The following is a 21,049-nucleotide window of genomic DNA, read 5'->3' as shown; positions in this document are numbered from 1 at the left end:
CATTCCATTTTGATTCTGATTTTACAGATATAAGCAGATTTTTGTTCTGATGATTGTGCTGATAAAAAAGAATAACATTCATTTTGTAGAGTTTTATAAATACATTTTTAAAACATTATTTACTTAAAAGGCAGTGCAAAGTGGGGTAAAGAGAGAGGCAGAGAGCTTCCATCTGCTGGTTCACACTCCAAATGACTACAACAGCCAGGTTGGGATAGAACAAAGTCAGAGGCAGGAACTGCATCATATATACAGAATCATATACTCTACAAATAACAGTGTCAATAAATTTTTTTTCCTAATTTACAATTTGGATTTTTCCTAATTTACAATTAAGAAACTTATGGGTGCCAGCGCTGTGGCATAGCGGGTAAAGCCGCTGATTGCATTGCCTGCATCCCATATGGATACAGGTTCATGTCCCGACTGCTCCATTTCCAATCCAACTCTCTGCTATGGCCTGGGAAAGCAGCAGAAGATGGTCCAAGTCCTTGGGCCCCTGCACCCACGTGGGAGACTCAGAAGCTCCAGACTCCTTGCTTCGTTTGGGCTCCAGCCATTGCAGCCAACTGGGGCGTGAACTAGTGGATGGAAGACCTCTCTCTCTCTGTGTAACGCTTTCAAATAAATAAATAAATAAAACAAGTGCCTTATGTTCTCATAGCACCTTATATCCCTTTCATAGAGACTTAAAACTATAAATTATTTATATAATTACTTTTACTGTCTTTTTCATTCTTTCTAATGAAATTTCAAGGAGAGAAAGACATTTTGCGTTCACATCCCCAGCTTGTCACACAGCCTGGACACTAATTCATCCTATTTTTAACAGCGTGGCTTAACAGATCGTGAACGTCCCCATTCATTCCATAGTCCTCTAGCGAGGTTTAATTAAGTCCTTGTTTATTCTGGGTCTCTGCTTCTTTCTTCCTCCTCTTCATTCTAAGATTCAGAACGAAACACACGTCCCCAAAGTAAAGGCAAAATGCCGCACTCGAATTTAACCCCTGTCACCCCGAGTCAACAGGGAGAGAGCAATAATGCAGTATCTCGCGAGACAGGTGGAGCGAGAACGCCTGAGATCAAAGGGTGGTTAGTGCGCATGTGTCGGCCATCCGGAAGCTACCGCAGGGGCTGCTGGGAGAGGGCGGAAGTAAACATTACGCGTTTGGCTTCGTTTTGATCGGATGGTTTTCGAGTGATCTTGTGGCCGCCGGAGTGGGTAAGAAAACATTCTGAGAATTTGCGGAGAGTGGCGAGGGAGCTGGGGAACCTCAAAATATAGATAGATCCTCACGGGGTGGTGAACTGCAGTTTGAGGAGCAAGGACCAGAAACCGAAGAGGAAGCCGCTGTCTGGGACGCAGGCTTGGTACTCGTTCGCTTCCAAACCAAACCTGAGTCTTCCGGGAAAGAATCTGTCAAACTGTAATGTGCCTTCTGGTCGCGGTGGTTCGGAGATTCTGAGCGGCTCCGTACCGCTCAGAAGGCAGGCTTCCTTTCCTTTCCAGAAGAATTTCTTTGAGCTGCTGTTTTCTCATGATAGGGATAATCCTGTTGCACTAAAATGTCACGAATGTTAAATGGTATTGTCCGTGTAGGTCACTAAGTGTCTTTGAAAAACTACCAAGTGGGAGCGATCATCGTTTTTACCTGAGGAAAGTAGGTCCTTCCACGGCGAGGGAATCTAATGAATACAACTTGGTGGCTACAGTACTTTATTCGGTTTTAGTTATTTTTAGTGCAGACCCAGAAACCAATATCCTACCGAGTACAATGCAGTTACTTAAAGAATTAGCTTTGGAGTCAGGCTTGGCTTTGACGGTTTTGTCTCTTAACTAGCATGTCTCCTTGTCTAAAGATCTTAACCGGGGTCGGCGCTGTGGTTCACTTGGCTACTCCTCCGTCAGTGGCGCTGGCATCCCATATTGGCGCCAGTCTGTGCCCCGACTGCTCCTCTTCCCATCCAGCACTCTGCTGTGGCATGGGAGGGCAATGGAGGATGGCCCAAGTGCTTGGGCGCTGCACCCACATGGGAAACTAGGAAGAAACACTTGGCTCCTGGCTTCAGATCAGCGCAGCGCCAGCCGTAGTGGCCATTTGGGGAGTGAACCAAAGGAAGGAAGACCTTTCTCTCTGTCTCTCTGTCTCTCACTGTCCGTAACTCTACCTGTCAAATAAATTTAAAAAAAAAATTTTTTAACCACCTCTTAAAGGGGGGGGGTTACAAAGATTAAATAAGATCTTGCATGGTAAGTTCAAGAAATGTTAAAGTGAAGATAATCCAGTCTACCGTTGTCATCTTTGACCTCACAGTATACTTAGACCATCATCATATTGCAGAACAGTTGTAGAGGTTTTCTGTAGATCAGACACAGAAGAGAACACACAGGAGCAGCAGCATCACTTCCTGGCTATGAAGGGACACCTTGCCTACCGGAAGCATGGTGTGCTAGAGGAACCAAGAGGAGGTCTATGCAGTTGGTACAGAAGGAAAGTTATGATGGCCAGGCTGGAAGGTAGGCGGGTGCCAGATCGTGGTGGAGCATGTAAGTGAGTTGAAAAGATGGAGGCTTTTAGAGTAAGAATAGAAGACCCACCGGAGCTGCACTGTCCATTATGCTAATTACTAGCCCCTTGTGACTGTGGACACTGGGTAAGCTAAGAGTAATATTCATGTTAGCTTTTTAATTTTTGTTTATTTTTATTTATTTGACAGGTAGAGTATAGACAGTGAGAGAAAGAGAGGCTGAGAGAAAGGTCTTTCCTTCCATTGGTTCACTCCCCAAATGGCTTCCACAGCTAGTGCTACGCCAATCCAAAGCCAGGAGCCAGGTGCTTCCTCCAGGTCTCCCATGCAGGTGCGGGGGCCCAAGGACTTGGGCCATCCTCCACTGCCCTCCCGGGCCACAGCAGAGAGCTGACTGGAAGAGGAGCAACTGGGACTAGAACCGGGCGTCCATATAGGATGCTGGCGCCGCAGGTGGAGGATTAACCAAGTGAGCCATGGCGCCAGCCCCTTCATGTTAGCTTTTAACAACTGATTGACTTCTTTATATGGGTTGGTATTTGAAATTGGATATATTGAGTTAAATACAATCTTGTAAAAGTAATTTTGCCTGTTTCCTTTTTTGAAAAAAATATGGCTACTGAAAACACATAAAGTTAAATGTATGACTGGCATGACTTGACTCGCATGGTGCTGCAGTGGAGGGCTTTAACTTTGGCCAGTGTGACATGACATGATTAAATTTGTGGTTGTGAACAGTTAACGCTGTGTGGTGTAGAGACTTTATATTAGAGGGAACCCCAGGAGACCAGTAAGTAGGAAAAAGAATTAATTTTCTTCTAGGTGATAGCAAAAGAATGGAAAGAAGTAAATGGATTTTTCTGATATTCAAAAGGTGAAAATAACAGTTCTTAGTGATAAGATAGATACGGGGATAATCTGGAACACTTATGTAAAGAAGTGGATGGTGTTTTTTGTTGAGAAAGAACAGTAAAAGGAGACTAGATTTCAGCAGGATGATCGTGAATTTAAATTAAGACGTTCAGTTTAGGTGTCTAAGTAGAGGCTGCTAAGTAGAGAGATCAAGTAAGTAATTGGGTGTATGTACCTGTAGCTCAAATGCAAAGTGCGATAGAGAAACAAATTAGAGAACTAAACAGTGGTATATTGTGGCTATTGAAGCCTTAGAAATGGATGAGCTTATCCACTTCTGGAGTTCAGAGTACTGAAAGAGCTTTGAGAAGTCGAAATTAAATAATGGCAGAAGTAGGGCCTGTGCTGCGGCATAGTGGGTTGAGCCGCCTCCTGCAGCACCAGCATCCCATATGGGTTTCTGTTTGAGACCCAGCTGCTCCACTTCCTATCCAGATCTCTGCTATGGCCTGGGAAAGCTGTGGAAGATGGCCCAAATCCTTGGGCCCTTGCACCCACGTGGGAGACCTAGAAGAAGCTCCTGGCTCCTGGCTTCCGATGGGTGCCGCTCTGGCTATTGCAGCCATCTGGGGGAGTGAACCAGCGGATGGAAGATCTCTCTTTCTCTGCCTCTGCCTCTCAATAAATAAAGATTTTTAAAAATAATAAAAATTTAGAAAAAGAAAAATAATGGCAGAAGTGGATGAATCTGCAAAAGCAGACAGGAAGAGCAGCAAGAGGTACAGGAAAAGCCAACAAAATGTAGAGCTTTACAAACCAAGGGATAAGAATATATCAAAAGGGGAAGGAAGAGAACTGAAAAATGTACAATTGATTTAGCACTTTGATATCGAAAACTTAGTGGTAACTATTTGAAGTGACCAAATGTGGAAGCTAAGTCCTGTGACTGAGGAGAGAAGCAAAGATGAGGGAAAAAATAATATGTATTTTTCAGATTTTTTGAAGATCCTTTGTATGCATGGGTTTCAAAGCTTTTTTTGCACTAAGCTTTCTTCCATGAACCTTCTGAAGTACTTATATTCATTGTCTTTTTTCCCTCTTGGTGACGACTGACTGAACACCAAGAGGGAAAAAAGACAATGAATATAAGTACTTCAGAAGGTTCATGGAAGAAAGCTTAGTGCAAAAAAGCTTTGAAACCCATGCATACAAAGGATCTTCAAAAAATCTGAAAAATACATATTATGAAAAATCTTTGCATAGATTTCAAAAATTTCTTGTACCAAAATAAAATTATTTTAATTCCATTTTCCACAAACATTTGAAGTACTTACTCTCATGCAGATCATTTTTTTAAATATTTTATTTATTTATTTGAGAGATAGAGTTACAGACAATGAGAGGGAGAGACAGAGAGGTCTCCCATTTGCTGGTTCACTCCCCAAATGGCCGCAATGGCCAGGGCTGGGCTAGACCACAGCAAGGACTCAGGAGCTTCTTCGGGTCTCCCACATGGGTACAGGGGCCAAGCAGTGGGGCCATCTTCCACTGCTTTCCCAGGCCATAGCAGAGCACTGGACCAGAAGAGAAACAGCTGGGACTAGAACTGGTGCCCATATGGGATGCTGGCGCTTCCGGCGGAGGATTAACCTACTGTGCCACAGTGTCAGCCCCAAGGCATTCAGTCTTAAAGGAAGAGAGAGAACTTGTTTGCTCTCATTAAGGGTACTGTGGTGGACAAGTTTGAAACACATACAAAGAAAGAGGAAGCCAGGAATATAAGAGAAAAAGTCCTGTGAAAGTTTAAATACATGTGTGTCTGTCTTTCTTCACTTGTAAATTAGAGTTGAGGGAGAAACGGTGCTAACCATCCCTAGAGATCTCTACACAGGGGAAGGAGACCCTTCCTTACAGGCACTGTGGAAGAACATGGAAGACATATGTAGACGACAATTCTGTTTCAGGGTGTACTTCTGGTAGTTTTCTGGAATGAACTCATGAAGTCCTGCCCTGTACTACAAATGACTTATTTCTTCCCTTCTTTAGTGGAGTCCACATCACCATGTCAGCAGCAGCTGTGGACGCAGTTAATGCTGCACCCCTGTCGGGGTCCAAAGAAATGAGTTTGGAGGAACCAAAGAAGATGACTAGAGAGGACTGGAGGAAGAAGAAGGAGCTAGAAGAACAGCGAAAACTGGGTAATGCTCCTGCAGAAGTTGATGAAGAAGGGAAGTAAGTGATTTTTTTGCATACTCTTTTCATTCAGAATTCAAATTCACATCCACTGACTTTATCAGTTGTTCAACCTTTGCCTTGACTGGAAGCTATCTTTATGATTTGCATAATTTTTGTTTTTATTTTATCAAGTATATACGCATAAGATTATCTGTTAACTTCTTGGTCTGATAGAAGATTTAGCTCATTAACATCCATTCCTGTCTTCCTTTCTCTCTCCCCTCTGCAGTCATATCACTGTCTTAGCATCTTGATTGGAAATTTTTTCTCTATAATATAAAGTACTTTACTTTGGTTGTACTTTATTATAGAGATAACAACTATATTCTCTCCCCTCTTCTGCTACAATATTCTGTTTTTAGATTCTGTATTGGTTACCTTTTTAATTAAATCAATAATTTCAAACTTTATTCTTAAAATCTTTTTAAAATTTTACTTCAGAGACATCAACCCTCATATTCCTCAGTATATCTCATCCGTACCATGGTATATTGATCCATCGAAAAGACCTACTTTAAAGCATCAGAGACCACAGCCAGAGAAACAGAAGCAATTCAGTTCATCTGGAGAATGGTACAAGAGGGGTGTGAAAGAGGTACACAGACAGTCTGTATATATCCTGTGGACATGGAGCTCTTATTATAAGAACTTAATATAAGAACGTTAATGATACAGTATAAAGTAGAAACAAATTATATAATACTTTATATGATATTCAGAGTTGCAGTACATACTTCTTTAGCTTCTATTTTTTAAATATAATTGTTATATGGTATGGAAATTCACAGTATATATCACTTTATATGTTACTTCTTTACTAATATAAATTTTATATTGCTGAAGTCCTTAAATATTCTGGTTTTCAAATGTGTGGAGTCTGCAACTTGTTTTCTTCTTAATAAACAAATCTTTTCACTAAATAAGGTAATAATGACAACCAAAGTTATTTCTAAAGGATTCAGATAACTAAAATGTTTTCTTTGTCTTCATATTACTTACAGAATTCCATAACTACGAAGTACCGAAAAGGAGCCTGTGAAAATTGTGGGGCCATGACACACAAAAAGAAAGACTGCTTTGAGGTGAGTTCACTTTTGAGAATTTTGGAAACTGGTCAGAGAGTCTTTTCTTGCCTGAGAGTTTACCTCTGTTTTCCTAAAGTTACCTACATTTAGATACAAGGTAATTAAAAATTAATTTGAATGAAATTAGCAGCATCAAAATATTCTGCAGGAAGACTACCTGATCGTTGCATAGACTGTACTATTCCATGGAGCGATCATACTCTGCAAAGGTTTTAGGCGATTTACTCTGGATTACTGGTACTTAGGAAACGTTTAAATGTTTTGTATCCCAGAGACCCAGGCGAGTTGGAGCCAAATTTACAGGTACTAATATCGCTCCAGATGAACATATCCAGCCTCAACTGATGTTTGACTACGATGGGAAGAGGGATCGATGGAATGGCTACAATCCAGAAGAACACATGAAAATTGTAGAAGAGTATGCCAAAGTTGATCTGGTGAGCAAAATTCTCTGCTTTTCTACTGTCCTGAAAGAATACATCTTACTGTATCTCTAATTTAGCAACTCCATTTTTCAGTTCTTAATTATAAAAATGATACCATTTTCATAATAGTAGTAGAAGACCCAGATGAGTAGTGAAAATAGTGTGATGGCGCCGGCGCCGTGGCTCAATAGGCTAATCCTCCGCCTTGCGGCGCCAGCACACCGGGTTCTAGTCCCGGTCAGGGCGCCGGATTCTGTCCCAGTTGCCCCTCTTCCAGGCCAGCTCTCTGCTGTGGCCAGGGAGTGCAGTGGAGGATGGCCCAAGTGCTTGGGCCCTGCACCCCCTGCACCCCATGGGAGACCAGAATAAGTACCTGGCTCCTGCCATTGGATCAGTGCGGTGCGCCGGCCGCAGCGCGCCAGCCGCGGCGGCCATTGGAGGGTGAACCAACAGCAAAGGAAGACCTTTCTCTGTCTCTCTCACTGTCCACTCTGCCAAAAAAAAAAAAAAAAAAAAATAGTGTGATGGCACTGTTTGTCAGCAATGTCTTTTTTTTTTTTTTTTTTTTTTAAGATTTTTTTATTTGAAAGAGTTACAGAGAGAGGTAGAGACAGAGAGAAAAGTCTTCCATCTGCTGGCTCACTCCTCAGATGACTGCAATGGCCAGATCTGCACTGATCCGAAGCCAGGAGCCAGGAGCTTCCTCCAGGTCTCCCATGTGGGTGCAGGGGCCCAAGGATTGGGCCATCTTCTACTGCTTTCCCAGGCCATAGCAGAGAGCTGGATCAGAAGTGGAGCAGCCGGGATTAGAACTGGCGCCCATATGGGATGCCAGCACTTCAGGCCAGGGCATTAACCCGCTGTACCACAATGCTGGCCCCTGTCAGCAATGTCTTACATGATTCTTTATTGTCCTTTACTTCTGACTTCCAAAAGAGACTGAAAACATGAAAATACATCATCTCCAAAGCTTTTGACTTTCTGATATTCTAAACTCTTGGCTCCCAGGTGGTAGCTTGTTTGTGGTGCATTTTTATAATTGTCTTGTATAGTATTTGGAGGTGGTGGAAGTAGAAGAGATAACTTGTTTTGGGAAACTGAATTTTATTTTAATTCGGTCTTGGGTTTTTTTCTGTTTGGTTTCACTTCACCCTCATTCTTTCAAAACCATAGTCAACAATACCTTCCTTTTAAAATTACAGGTAACATTTAAAGATCCTGAGATTTCATAGAAAAATCTGATTTAATCTTTTCTTAACAATGAAATATATGGTAACCTTGGGCCTGCCTGGCAAGAGTCAGTCATTTGCAATCGACCTGGCAACTGCCTTGTTTCCTGCAGTTTGCCACTCATGCCATCTGTCTCCATCAACATTAGTGCCTGGTTCAAGCAGGAGTTTGTAACTCCTGTTTTTTAGGGAGTCATAGCTCAAGAGCTGCCAGAAGCCTCAGATAGATAGCCTGCCTTGTTCCATGATTTTTTTTTTTTCTGAAACAATAATGGTAATAATTTTAAATACAGAAAAATTAAATGAACATTTGAATTTTCTAAGTAACATTTCAGTGTTTCTCTTTTCTTTTTAGGCAAAACGAACACTGAAAGCCCAGAAACTCCAGGAAGAACTGGCCTCAGGAAAATTAGTAGAACAAGCTGTAAGTAATAATAAAATATATTCAGACTCTTTCAAAAGAAATGAAAATTGAAGCAAAAATTCATTTCATAGGTCTTTCCAGTTAGAAGAGATTTGGGGCAAAAAATACTAATGAATGAGTAAAGCTGATATTTTTTATACTATTCTTGGGAATGGAAATTTATACAATTGTTTTGGAGAGAATATTGCCATAAAATATTCATAGACCTTTCATGGAATTAGTAAATCATCCGTCCTAAGGAATTTTCTAGAATCCAAAAAATTGTTATTGCCAAAGATGTTTATTGTAACATTTTTCACAACAGTAAGAAATTGAAATAGCTTAAATGTCCTGGGAACAGACAATTGGTTAAGTAGTTATTGTGTATCACATGATAGAATGTTGCATAGCTTTTATTTATATAATTTTTATTTATTTTATATGAAAGAGAAATTTCTCATCTGTTGGTTTATTCTCTAAATGCCTTCAACAACTGGGGCTGAGCCAGAGGCTAGAAATTCAATCTGGGCCCCTCTGTGGGTGGCAAAGCCCTCAAGTATTCAAGCTGTTGCCTGCTGCCTTTCAGGGTATGCACTAACAGAAAACTGGAGTCTGGAGCAGAGCCAGAATTCGAACCCAGGCACTCTGTTATGGGTGCGTCCAGCCCAAACAGTGTCTTAACCACTATACCAAATGCACAGCCCTGTATAGCTTTTAAAATGGCATGTTAAGACTTTGTTAACAATACTCAGTAACACTTATATTTTAATGATATATGAAAAAAATAGAATATCATTCAGAAAAAATACTAGAATGTAATTAGTGGATTCTTTTTACCCTAAAAATTCTCTATAAGGTATATTGTAACCAATTTTTTATTTTCTTTTTCTTTTTTATTCATCTCAACCTAGTAAATATATCATGTAAGAGTTACAAAAGTTTTATTTGAAAGGCAGTTATAAAGAGAGAGGGAGAGAGATCTTTATCCACTGGTTCACTCCCCAAGTTGCCACATGATCAGGGCTGGGCAAGGCCCACGCCAGGAGCCAAGAACTCCATCCAGTTTTGGGTGGCAGGGGCCCAAGCACTCAGATGATCTTACACTGCTTTCCCAAGCACATTAGCAGGTAGCTGCATCAGAAATGGAGCAGCAGGAACTTGAACCAGCACTTCAATATAGGATGCCAGCATCACAGGCAGTGGTGACTTAACCCGCTGTGCCACAAAGCCAGCCCCTTGATTTTAAATTTCTAAAAAGATCATGTAGCATATATGAGTTAGGAACCATGTGGAACTCAGAAAGTAATTATCAAGGAAATAGTTTCTGAGGCACAGTAGGTCTCCAGATAGGTGGGTAAAATCCAGCTTTGTCCTGGCTGTGATTAATCTGCCTCTCTGAGCTTCAGTTGAATAGAGAGGACAATACCCCCTCCTTCCACCCTAGTGCTTAGCAGGTATGTCACAGAGTAAATACTTCATAATTGGTAGCTGCTGTTGTCAATATTACCAATGCTAAGAAATAGGTACGAGCCTGTTTCTCTTGCTCTAACAAATATATTCTCTGTTGTCATAAACATAATGTGATTTGTTTCCTGGTAAGGATACTTCAATGTATGTAAAGACTAATGATTTTTGCCCTCTTAGATGCTTTGATATCGAGATAAACTGCATATAGTAAAGAAGTCTCAACTAAGACTTAGCTGTCTCCGTAGCAATATAAATGTCCTTTGTTGAACCAACAACTAGTGGGAACTCCGAAAAAATCATTTTTAAAACATTTGTATTTCTGATTTTAAAGTAACATATATTATGAAAAAAGAAATTAAGAATTTGAAAAGAAAATAAATGCCCCCTGTGCTACCTATTAACATTTGGAAGTAGGTCTTTCCAGGGTTCCCACTCCTCTGACAAATATCTATATAATATGTGTAATTATACTATAAATTTTTTAAGATGGATTCATTTTTACATATTCATTTGCTCCCTGCTCTTTTAATTTAATAATATATAGCATAATGAAGACTTGTTTCTTAAAGTGATTAAATGTAAATATTGAACACCTTTTGTTTTTACATAAATCCACATGGCTCAAAATCAAAACAATTTAAAAAGATAATGCAGTAAAAATCTCTCATCCCAGGGCCAGTGCTGTGGCACAGTGGGTTAAAGCCCTGGCCTACAGCTCTGAAATCCCATATGGGCACCAGTTCGAGTCCTAGCTGCTCCATTTCTGATACAGCTCCCTGCTAATGCACCTGTGAAAAAAGCTGAGGATGGCCCAAGTCCTTGGGCCTCTGCACCCAAGTGGGAGACCAGAAGAAGCTCCTGGCTCCTGCTCCTGGCTTCTGGCTTCTGGCTTCAGATCGGATCAACTCCAACTGTTGCAGCCATTTGGGGAGTGAACCAGCAGATGGAAGATCTCTCTGTGTGTGTGTGTGTGTGTGTGTGTGTGTGTGTCTGTCTGTTTCTACATCTCTTTGTAACTCTTTCAAATAAATAAAAATAAACTTTATTATTTTTTTTTTTTGGACAGGCAGAGTGGATAGTGAGAGAGAGACAGAGAGAAAGGCCTTCCTTTTGCCGTTGGTTCACCCTCTAATGGCCTGCTAACAGCATGAGAAAAATAGCAAATATTATCTGGGTACCTGCTACCCACAGGGGAGAACTGGAAGAAGCTCTTGGCTTTTGGTTTCAGCCTTGCACAGCACTGGCCGTCGCAGCCAGCTGGGGAGTGAACCAATGAATGGAAGTTCTCTGTCTTGGTCTGTCTGTCTGTCTGTCTCTCTCTCTCTCTTTAAAACTCTGACTTTCAAATAAATAAATTTTTTTTAAAAAGTTAGCAAATTACACATATTTTCCTATACCTTGGATACAGTCTCTGTTAATGGTTTGAAGTTCAGTGCTCCAATGAGTGCAGTAAATGATATAATCAACTAAATTTCCTTTTTCCTAATTTTTGATACTAAATGCCAATTGCAAGTCACATTTACACATACATCTTTAAATAATTGACATATTACTTCCTTAGGCTAAAGTCCTGGAAGTGTAATTATTGATGCAGTAAGTCTATTTTTAAAATTTTGATGATATATCACTTTACTATTCAGAGAGGCTGCACAAAGTTGTCTTTGGAGGCTTTTTAAAGGGGCATATGGTGTACTGACCACTTTGCTGCAGGCATTTTGTGGAGTTAGAATAACCTGACCAATTGCTGGTGAAGGAAAGAATGTCTCTGTGACAAGGATTTTGTACTCTCCTTAAATCACAATATGACAAAGGCTGTTTTGGGTTTGAGAATTCTTATTTCATGATCGTGGTAACATTTTCTTTTTGGACTTGATAGAACACTGATGAGGTCTGATAACAAGATAGGTCTGATAGTGAACATATAAGGAAAGTAATATGTATTGGGGACCTTGATCATCTTAATCTTCCTCTGTGATTATAATGGTATATCAATGGTAATTCTCCAGAGAATGTCTGGCTTTGTAGATACCTTAAAAGTTATTCACAGTGACATACATGTCTTCAGAATATCTGTGCTCCTTGCAAGTGAGAAATAAGACCATTTGTCTAGCTAAAAGTTAGTTTTGTTAAATGTGTATTAACAGCATTGAAGAATCAGAGAATTAAATGTAATACAATTAGAAATTCTTTTCCTTCTTTCATGATGCAGAATTCTCCAAAACACCAGTGGGGAGAAGAGGAACCAAATTCTCAGACGGTAATGAATATTTGCTGTATCTAGTTATACATTTCTTTTTCAGTTTTCAGTGGTTAATATTAGTAATAATAATAGCTTTAAAAGAAGACAAGTGTAAATAGGAACTAGATACTGTTTCTGTTTTGTTTTGTTTTGTTTTGTTTTTTACTTCCTTCCTCTCCCTCTTTCAGGAAAAAGATCATAATAGTGAAGATGAAGATGAAGATAAATATGCAGATGACATTGACATGCCTGGGCAGAATTTTGACTCTAAGAGACGAATTACTGTTCGGAATCTCAGAATTCGAGAAGATATTGCAAAAGTAAGTCTTAACGTGAACAATATGTGTCTTCCCAGAATTTTATCTACTCACATAGTATCTGGGCAGTGTGTGGATAATATCAGTCATTTCAAGATAAGGTATCATTCTGTATTTTCCCTTCAGCTGGACCCTAGAAATGCACACACACATGTGATTGATTATGATTAACTCCTTTTTTTACTGTAAATATTAATTCAGTCTTCAACATTTTTTCTTCTAGTATTTGAGAAATTTAGATCCAAATTCTGCCTACTATGATCCAAAAACTAGAGCAATGAGAGAGAATCCTTATGCCAATGCAGGAAAGAATCCAGATGAGTAAGTACCAAGTTAAATTTACAAATTTCAAGATAAGAGAATGTTAATTTTTTTGATTCAACCATAGATGGTGTTCATTTTAATTCAGATTCAGTTTTATGAATTAGTTTGCCCTAGAAGAAATCAATTTCTGGAACAACTATTTATTTTTTTATTTTGCAGAGTGAGTTATGCAGGAGATAACTTCGTTAGATACACAGGAGATACCATTTCAATGGCTCAGACACAGTGTAAGTGTTTGCTGTGTGTGAAAGCATTTAATATCAGCTCATGTGAAATCAGGAATTGTGTTTTAAAGCTTGTTTTCAAGAAGCATGCAGTAAATGTAGCTGGTTTCTCATTAAGATGTTTTGAATTACTCCAGTGTTTGCTTGGGAGGCGTATGACAAAGGATCTGAAGTGCATCTGCAGGCAGATCCCACAAAACTAGAATTGTTGTATAAGTCCTTCAAAGTCAAAAAAGAAGACTTCAAAGAGCAGCAGAAAGAAAGCATCCTGGAAAAGGTAATTTTGATCAAAATGTTAAAGAAGAATTCACCTTAAAGAGAAGCTACTAGTTAATAGACATTTGTTTTACACTTGGAATACAAAGAAGAGTTCTTCCCACCCATCGACTTAATAGTGTACACTTTTTGTGTTAATGAGTTTTTGCAACAAAACATGCCATCTCAAAACTTAGTAGCTTCTTAGCATTCTGTGTCTCAGCTGGATCTACTTGTCAGGGTCTGCCCAGCTGAGGCTGGATGCTCTAATAAAGCCTCACTTGTCATCTTAACAGTTAGCAGGCTGATTGTCCTAAGGGAGCCTCATATGGGACGAATGGCATTCTTGGGGTTTCAGAGAATAACAAAAAATAAGCCACATTGCACAAGTGCCTTTGCTTGCACCCCATTTGCTGACTTCCCATTGGGCAAAACAAGTAACAGAGTCAAACCCAAATTCAAGGGATGGAGAAACCGACTCCTTATGATGGGAAGACCAGCAAAGTCATGTGGTAGAAGGCAGGCATGCAAGGATGAGAGGAATTGATGGCCATTTTGTAATCTACTATACTCAACACATAAATAACAACTGAGACATCTTTTTATTGGCCTGTAGAAACTTGGTAGCAACCTTATCACTGTTTCTTGTAACTAAGCCCAGTAAAGAATGTCCCCTTAATCTTTATAAATGAAAATAAACCCTTCCATAGAGATTTGAATTCAAATCTTCATTGTAAATTGTATTTAATAATGTCTAATGTCTTTTAGTATGGTGGCCAAGAACACCTGGATGCTCCCCCAGCTGAACTGCTGTTAGCCCAAACTGAAGACTACGTGGAGTACTCAAGACATGGAACAGTCATCAAAGGACAGGAGCGGGCAGTTGCCTGCTCCAAGTATGAGGAGGATGTGAAGATCAATAATCACACAGTATGTGTTGAATGGGAATCATTTTGTGTCCTTGTTAGTTTTTTCTGGATTGCATTTTCTGTTATTATTGGGACTTGAACCAGTGCTCATTATGGGATGCCAGTGTCGAAAGTGGCACCTTAACCTGCTGTGCTACAGCAACAGTACTGAATTTAATAACATTTTAACTGTCATGCCAACTTCTCACACTTCAGGTTGACCACCCCCTCCCTGTTCATCAGCTCTGGAATCCATAAAATTTTTCTTTCAAGCTATCTTTGAAAGGGTTGTATTATTTTAAATTCCCTATCAACAGTATTTGTAAGTCCCTGATGGCAGTTTCTTCTTAAGTAACCTCTCTGTCTCTGCAGCATATCTGGGGATCTTACTGGAAAGAAGGCCGATGGGGATACAAGTGCTGTCACTCTTTTTTCAAGTATTCTTATTGTACTGGAGAAGCTGGAAAGGAGACTGCCGTAAGTAATCATTGTCTAGTCCTTAAAGGTGTAAAACAGCCAAAGTTCTTAAATCACGCTCTGTGTAAAACAAATCTCCCAGATTTCAGATTTTTGCTTTTTATTAGATAGTTGGTAACTATGATACTCAATACACTTTACATGTTTTCACACAGAATTCTGAGGAATGTATTATAAATGATACAGGTGGAGAAGAGTCTGCAAAAAAGCCACAAACCCTCATGGAAGTAAGTCTATTCTCATTTGTCCTAAATGTTTAAGTCCTGGAGAGAGAAGTTTGAAATATGTGCTAGGGCTTTGTTGGCATATTAATAACACTATATTTCAATCCCCCTCTCAGATGCATCAGGAGAAAATGAAAGAAGAGAAAAAGAAGAAAAAGAAGAAGAAGAAGAAGCATCGCAGGAGCAGTTCAGATAGTGATGATGAAGAAAAGAAACATGAGAAATTGAAAAAGGTGCTTTGTAAAGTCTACGTAGCGAAAGTGACAACAGGATTCTTTGTAGGGACCTTAGGGAATGATCTGGTCCTGTCTGAGCTTGTTTTAAATATGAGGAGATGAGCCTAGAGTCTGAGTTATTTTCCCAGGTCACATTAGTAGAGATTTTGTGGGTATAATAAGTATGCTGTCTCCTTGTACTAGTTGATAAATGTCACTAGTGCACAGAAGAAATGTGCTTTTATAGTGGTTATATTAGAGTTTCAGACATGTTGCCCAGAGTGAAGCTTTCTAGCTTATAGCTCCGTAATTTTCAGTTTCAGTAAGCCCTTGGCAGAGTTGGAATGGTACCCTCCACCAAAGGCATCAGTTTTGAACTTATATCATTGACATGACCCTCATTCAATTTTTTTATTAAATAAAATTTTTGTAACACTCAAAATGTAGAATGTTTTGTGCAGTATGAAAATAGATGAAGCAAATAGTGTTTAGTCTTAGCTTGACAGTGGAAGGACTGACTCCTAAGCTTTTTCAGGCAAAGTAGTTTTTGATAAAAGCACTTTACATTCCACGGAGTCTTCAGGTACTCTTCTACTTCTGAACAAAAGAAATATGATGTGGAGCCATGATACTAAAGTTTTTCCTCTCGCTGCAGGCACTCAATGCAGAGGAAGCCCGCCTCCTTCAGGTCAAGGAGATCATGCAGATCGATGAGAGGAAGCGGCCTTACAATAGCATCTATGAGACTCGAGAGCCCACTGAAGAGGAAATGGAAGCCTACAGAATGAAACGTCAGAGGCCGGACGACCCCATGGCCTCTTTCCTTGGACAGCAGTAACTCGTTAGAGAAGGGTATCAGCACAGACAAAACAAATAGGTTCTTTTCCATTCTTGCTGGTAACTGCATAGAAAAATCCTTATCTCCTCTTGCTGCCTGACTTTAATAAAGCTTTGAGATATCTCAAAGTAAATTACTTCTTTTCCAAACTGAAGAAATGAAGAAAAAGAAGGGGTACATTAAGTATAGATTAACATTTTAATTTCCCAGCCAGCGCCGTGGCTCAATAGGATAATCCTCCGCCTTGCAGCGCCGGCACACCGGGTTCTAGTCCCAGTCGGGGTGCCGGATTCTGTCCCGGTTGCCCCTCTTCCACGCCATCTCTCTGCTGTGGCCAGGGAGTGCAGTGGAGGATGGCCCAAGTGCTTGGGCCCTGCACCCCATGGGAGACCAGGATAAGTACCTGGCTCCTGCCATCAGATCAGCGCGGTGTGCCGGCCGCGGCAGCCATTGGAGGGTGAACCAACGGCAAAAGGAAGACCTTTCTCTCTGTCTCTCTCTCTCACTGTCAACTCTGTCTGTCAAAAAGAAAAAAAAAGGAAAAAAAAAAAAACCATTTTAATTTCCCAACTTTTTATCAGTGATACAAAAGAAACCTTGGTTCACTACCTATCAACAGTGTCTCCTTGTCAACATTTGAGCCTAAAATTTCCTCAGTTTATGTGCACTACTACATATTTTGAAGGTAGATTAGTTTCTCTTTCTGTAAGCCATGGCTACATTCTTTTAAACTATTAGTACCTATAATTGTGGTTATTAAATGATCATTTGTTTCTGCCTTCTAAGGTTTTCCTTGTCTGAAGCTAAAAAAGTTATTCAACACTGGTCTTCAAGAACTGAAAGGAAATCCATAGAAAATATAAATAACCTTACCTCCTATGTCAATCTGTGAAGTAATAAATCTATTTTTCATTTGGTTATTACATTTTGATTTTTAATGCATTGCCTTGTATAACCAGAACTAAATTTGTGGTGGTTTTAATGGAAAAACAGTGCTTTTTCCTCATCCTTCAGTCAGTATTGACCAGTCAGTAATAGTTGTTTAATCATTCTGGACATGAGATTTTAGATACAGAAATCCTTCCTTTCTTTCTTTTTAAGACATTTATTTATTTGAAAGGCAGAGTCACAGAGAGAGAGAGAGAATCTTCCATCGCTTGTTTACTTCCCAAATGGCCACATCAGCAGGAGCTGAGCCGATCTGAAGCCAGGAGCTTCTTCCTGCCTCCCATGTGGGTCTAGGGGCCCAAGCACTTGGGCCACCTTCCACTGCTTTCCCAGGTGGGTTAGCAGGGATCTGGATCAGAAGTGGAGCAGCTGGGACACAAACTGAGAAATCCATTCTTAATCATACTTCTGTAGGACATGGTTTGGGATACAATTTGTTGTTTTGTGATTGCCTTTCTGTAACAATCATGAATATTAGATTTTAAAAGATTGTAGACCACCTGATGTCTAATAATATACCTTATACCTAATACCTAATAGGTACACTACCTAATCTTCCCAGCCAGCAGGTATCACTTTGTAAAATTTATTGAGAGCAAAACCTGAAGTTGAAGGTTTCTCCAAAGAATTACAAGGATGGCTTCCAGGGTTATTAGTAACTACCATGATCCTGAAGCAGCTTCTGTGAACATTGTGAAGATAATAGTGATAAAGTGGGGTCAGTGAAAACAGCCTGTTAAAAAAAACCCTCACATGAGTACCTTAACTTTATTGTCTTCTAAGTTACCAAAAATCAGTTGTAGGATACTGCAAAAAAAACCTCACATGAGTACCTTAACTTTATTGTCTTCTAAGTTACCAAAAATCAGTTGTAGGATACTGCATTGTCAGCATCTCAGAAATAGTGGTGGTAGGAGAGTAAGGGAGTCAAATTATCAAGCATTATGGATAAACATGCTGTCTTATTAAGACTGGTATGAAATTAAAATAGCAATGCAAATTTCATTTAAGAATGTCAAAAAATTTCCTATTGCTACTATTTAACACAGGATGGTTCAAATAAAGTCTGACATTGGTATCTACTAAAGATATATAATTAAGGATATTTAACTGTGAGTGGCTCGTAGCATTATTTCAAATATTTGCTAGGAGGTGGGTTAACCAGCGGGGGCCTAAGGTAGCTTCTGTGAGTTTTTATTAGGAAAATCACAGCCTCTTTAAACTCACTTGACATGTTGTCTACCCTTTGGGCCTCTGTTCCTCTGGTGAAGCCTAATTTACTCTCATTTTAGGGAGAATTCTATAATACCCAAAATCATTTCTTAATTCAGTTTCATTTTGGAAAACAGGTAATGCCTAGAACATTACTCAGATGTGAGTTTTGATTTTCTTATCCCAAAATATCTGCCTTTTGAGTGCTAGAACTGTTACAATTTTCATATGTTATCTCAGTCCCCAGAAGAACTTTATGGAATAAGTAATGGGTGATGCATATGAAAATATCCATGTGTTACAATACACACAAAAACTTAATGACCCTAAGTAGCTTGCCCTGTTCATAAGTTAAGTGTGGATGCAAAATGTGAAGCCAGGTGTCTGCTTATAAAACCTACCTCTTTCTCTGTGTTTTAAGGTCCTGGTTTCTGGACCAGGAAGGCTGGTCTGTTGCAGTTTCTTCCAGCAGAAACCTGAAGCAGGCCTTCAGTGTTTACTGGGTTCTTCCTCAATACCTAAAAATAAGGCACAAGTCACACATTCCTTGCTTTCTTTACAGACATTCCTTGCTTTCTTTACAGACGCTCCCCCTCACATGTACCAGCTTTGTGGAATTCCTCAAAGCAGACTGACTGACACAGGTGTTTGGCACAGCGGTTAAGGTACTGCTTGGGATGCTCACCTCCCTATTGGAGTGCCTGGATTCATGTCCTGGCTTGCTTCTGATTCCAGCTCCCTGCTAATGTGCATTCTGGGAATCAACAGATCAAAGCTGGTACTTGAGTCCCTGCCACCCACATGAAGATCCAGACTGAGTTTCAGGCTCCTGGCCCAGCCCTGGCTATTGCAGACATCTGGGGAGTGAGCTAGCAGATGGAAGATCTGTCCCTGTCCCTGCTGTCTGTGCCTTTCAAATAAAATGAAAAACAAATACATAAAAGTTAAAGAAGACTATCCCAGCTTCTTCCTGTCTCAGAGCTATTGCTGGCAGTGAGCTAGCAGATGGGAGAAATCTGTCTCTCTTAAATATTTGAAAAAAAAAAAACCAACAGTGAATAAACATTAATTTTTTTAAAAAAGATTTACTTATTTATTTATTTAAAAGAGTTACATAGAAGGAGATGCAGAGAGAGAGAAGTCTTATCTGCTGGTTCACGCCCCAGTTGGCTGCAACAGCCAGAGCTGGGCTGATCCTAAGCCAGGAGCCAGGAGCTGCTTCTGGATCTCCCATACGAGTGCAAGGGCCCAAGGATTTGAACCATCTTTTACTGCTTTCACAAGCCAAAGCAGAGAGCTAGATTGGAAGTAGAGCAGCCCATATGGGATTCCGGCACTGCAGGCAGTAGCTTTACCCGCTGCGCCACAGCACAGGCCCCAAGCATTAATTTTAAAAGAATTAGGGAACACCTCAAAATAGCAGGGTTATATTGGGTTTTTTTCTTTAACACCGTGTTTTCTAGTCTATACTTTGAGGTTTTTCTGCAAAGCCTTTCTAATATGGGTTTATTTTAAATCCTGCTGCTAAAATGAATTTTAAAGAAAATTTAGGGGGCCAGCACTGTGGCGCAGTGGGTAAAAGCCCTGGCCTGCAATGCAGCATCCCATATAGGCACCGGCTGTGCTGCTTCTGATCCAGCTCTCATCTGTGGCCTGGAAAAAGCGGTGGAAGATTGTCCAGGTGCTTGGGCCCCTGCACCTGCGTGGGGGACCTGGCAGAAGCTCCAGGCTCCTGGCTCCAGATGGGCTCAGCTTTGGAGGGTAAACCAGCAGATGAAAGACTTCTCTCTCTGCCTCTCTATAACTCTGCCCTTCAAATAAATAAATCTTTAAAAATATATAGAAAAAAAAATTTACAATCTTACCCTAAGATGGAATGAAGATTCTTAGAAAATTCATCTGCATGCAGTAATTGATAGACAGCAGAACTGGCCTAAATGGGGAACCGGACACGCTGGAGAAGCCCATCTTCCACTGGATCGCAGTGGATTTTAAACCATGCCCCACTTGCCAGAATGTTTGATTCCAGAGTACAAGGAGCTTCCCTTTTTCCTCACTGATTTCACGTGGACTGGAGGTTTATCATCACAGTGTACGGTTTTATTTCCAGTGATCCGAAAGTTAAAAAGTAATACTGTGTGAGACCGGCGCTGTGGCGCAGTGGGTTGAAGCCCTGACCTGAAGCGCTGGCATCCCACATGGGCGCCGGTTCAAGACCCGGCTGTTCCACTTCTGATCCAGCTCTCTGCTATGTCCTGGGAAAGCAGTAGAAGATGGCCCAAGTCCTTGGGCCCTTACACCCGCGTGGGAGACCTGAAAGAAGCTCTTGGCTCCTGGTTTCGGATCGGCGCAGTTCAGGCCGTTGTGGCCTTCTGGGGAGTGAACCATAAGATGGAAGACCTCTCTCTCTACCTCTCCTCTTTCTGTGTAACTCATTCAAATAAATAAATCTTAAAAAAAAAAAAAAAAAGTAATGCTGTGTGGACTTCGCAGTGTTTTCTCCTCCTGAGACTCCACAGTTCATCCTTTCTGGCAGACACAATAAACAAAATTTCCAGCTCCATGTATACAATATAAAAAAAAAAAAAATGAGGCTCAGCACCGCGCATGCTCCCTACCAAGGCAGTGTTTCCCTCAGCCCTC

The 21,049-nt window shown here is 40.4% G+C and overlaps 1 protein-coding gene and 1 long non-coding RNA gene across 2 annotated transcripts; one reads left to right on the top strand and one right to left on the bottom strand.

The window, feature by feature from the left end:
• Positions 1 to 1,159: 1,159 nt before the first annotated feature.
• SLU7 (spliceosome associated SLU7) lies at positions 1,160 to 17,169 on the top strand. The gene is made up of 16 exons (XM_008255350.5): positions 1,160 to 1,222; positions 5,428 to 5,613; positions 6,058 to 6,211; positions 6,618 to 6,698; positions 6,974 to 7,138; positions 8,711 to 8,779; positions 12,435 to 12,482; positions 12,653 to 12,784; positions 13,005 to 13,102; positions 13,265 to 13,332; positions 13,467 to 13,606; positions 14,353 to 14,514; positions 14,865 to 14,969; positions 15,125 to 15,196; positions 15,310 to 15,426; positions 16,064 to 17,169. The coding sequence occupies exons 2-16, from the start codon at positions 5,444 to 5,446 to the stop codon at positions 16,244 to 16,246; spliced, it is 1,764 nt and encodes a 587-aa protein (XP_008253572.1). The 5' UTR covers positions 1,160 to 1,222; positions 5,428 to 5,443; the 3' UTR covers positions 16,247 to 17,169.
• Positions 16,204 to 20,876, bottom strand: LOC138850206 (uncharacterized). The gene is made up of 2 exons (XR_011389885.2): positions 18,028 to 20,876; positions 16,204 to 17,955 (listed from the first exon to the last, which is right to left on the bottom strand). It is a non-coding gene; the product is annotated as an uncharacterized LOC138850206 (long non-coding RNA).
• Between the last annotated feature and the right edge of the window lie 173 nt (positions 20,877 to 21,049).

The sequence above is a fragment of the Oryctolagus cuniculus genome, chromosome 6 (assembly GCF_051225735.1).
Source record: "Oryctolagus cuniculus isolate XC-2025 breed Fujian yellow rabbit chromosome 6, ASM5122573v1, whole genome shotgun sequence".
Lineage (NCBI taxonomy): Eukaryota > Metazoa > Chordata > Mammalia > Lagomorpha > Leporidae > Oryctolagus > Oryctolagus cuniculus.
Note: the sequence above shows the minus strand (reverse complement) of the source record. Positions and strands in the feature narration are given on the sequence as shown.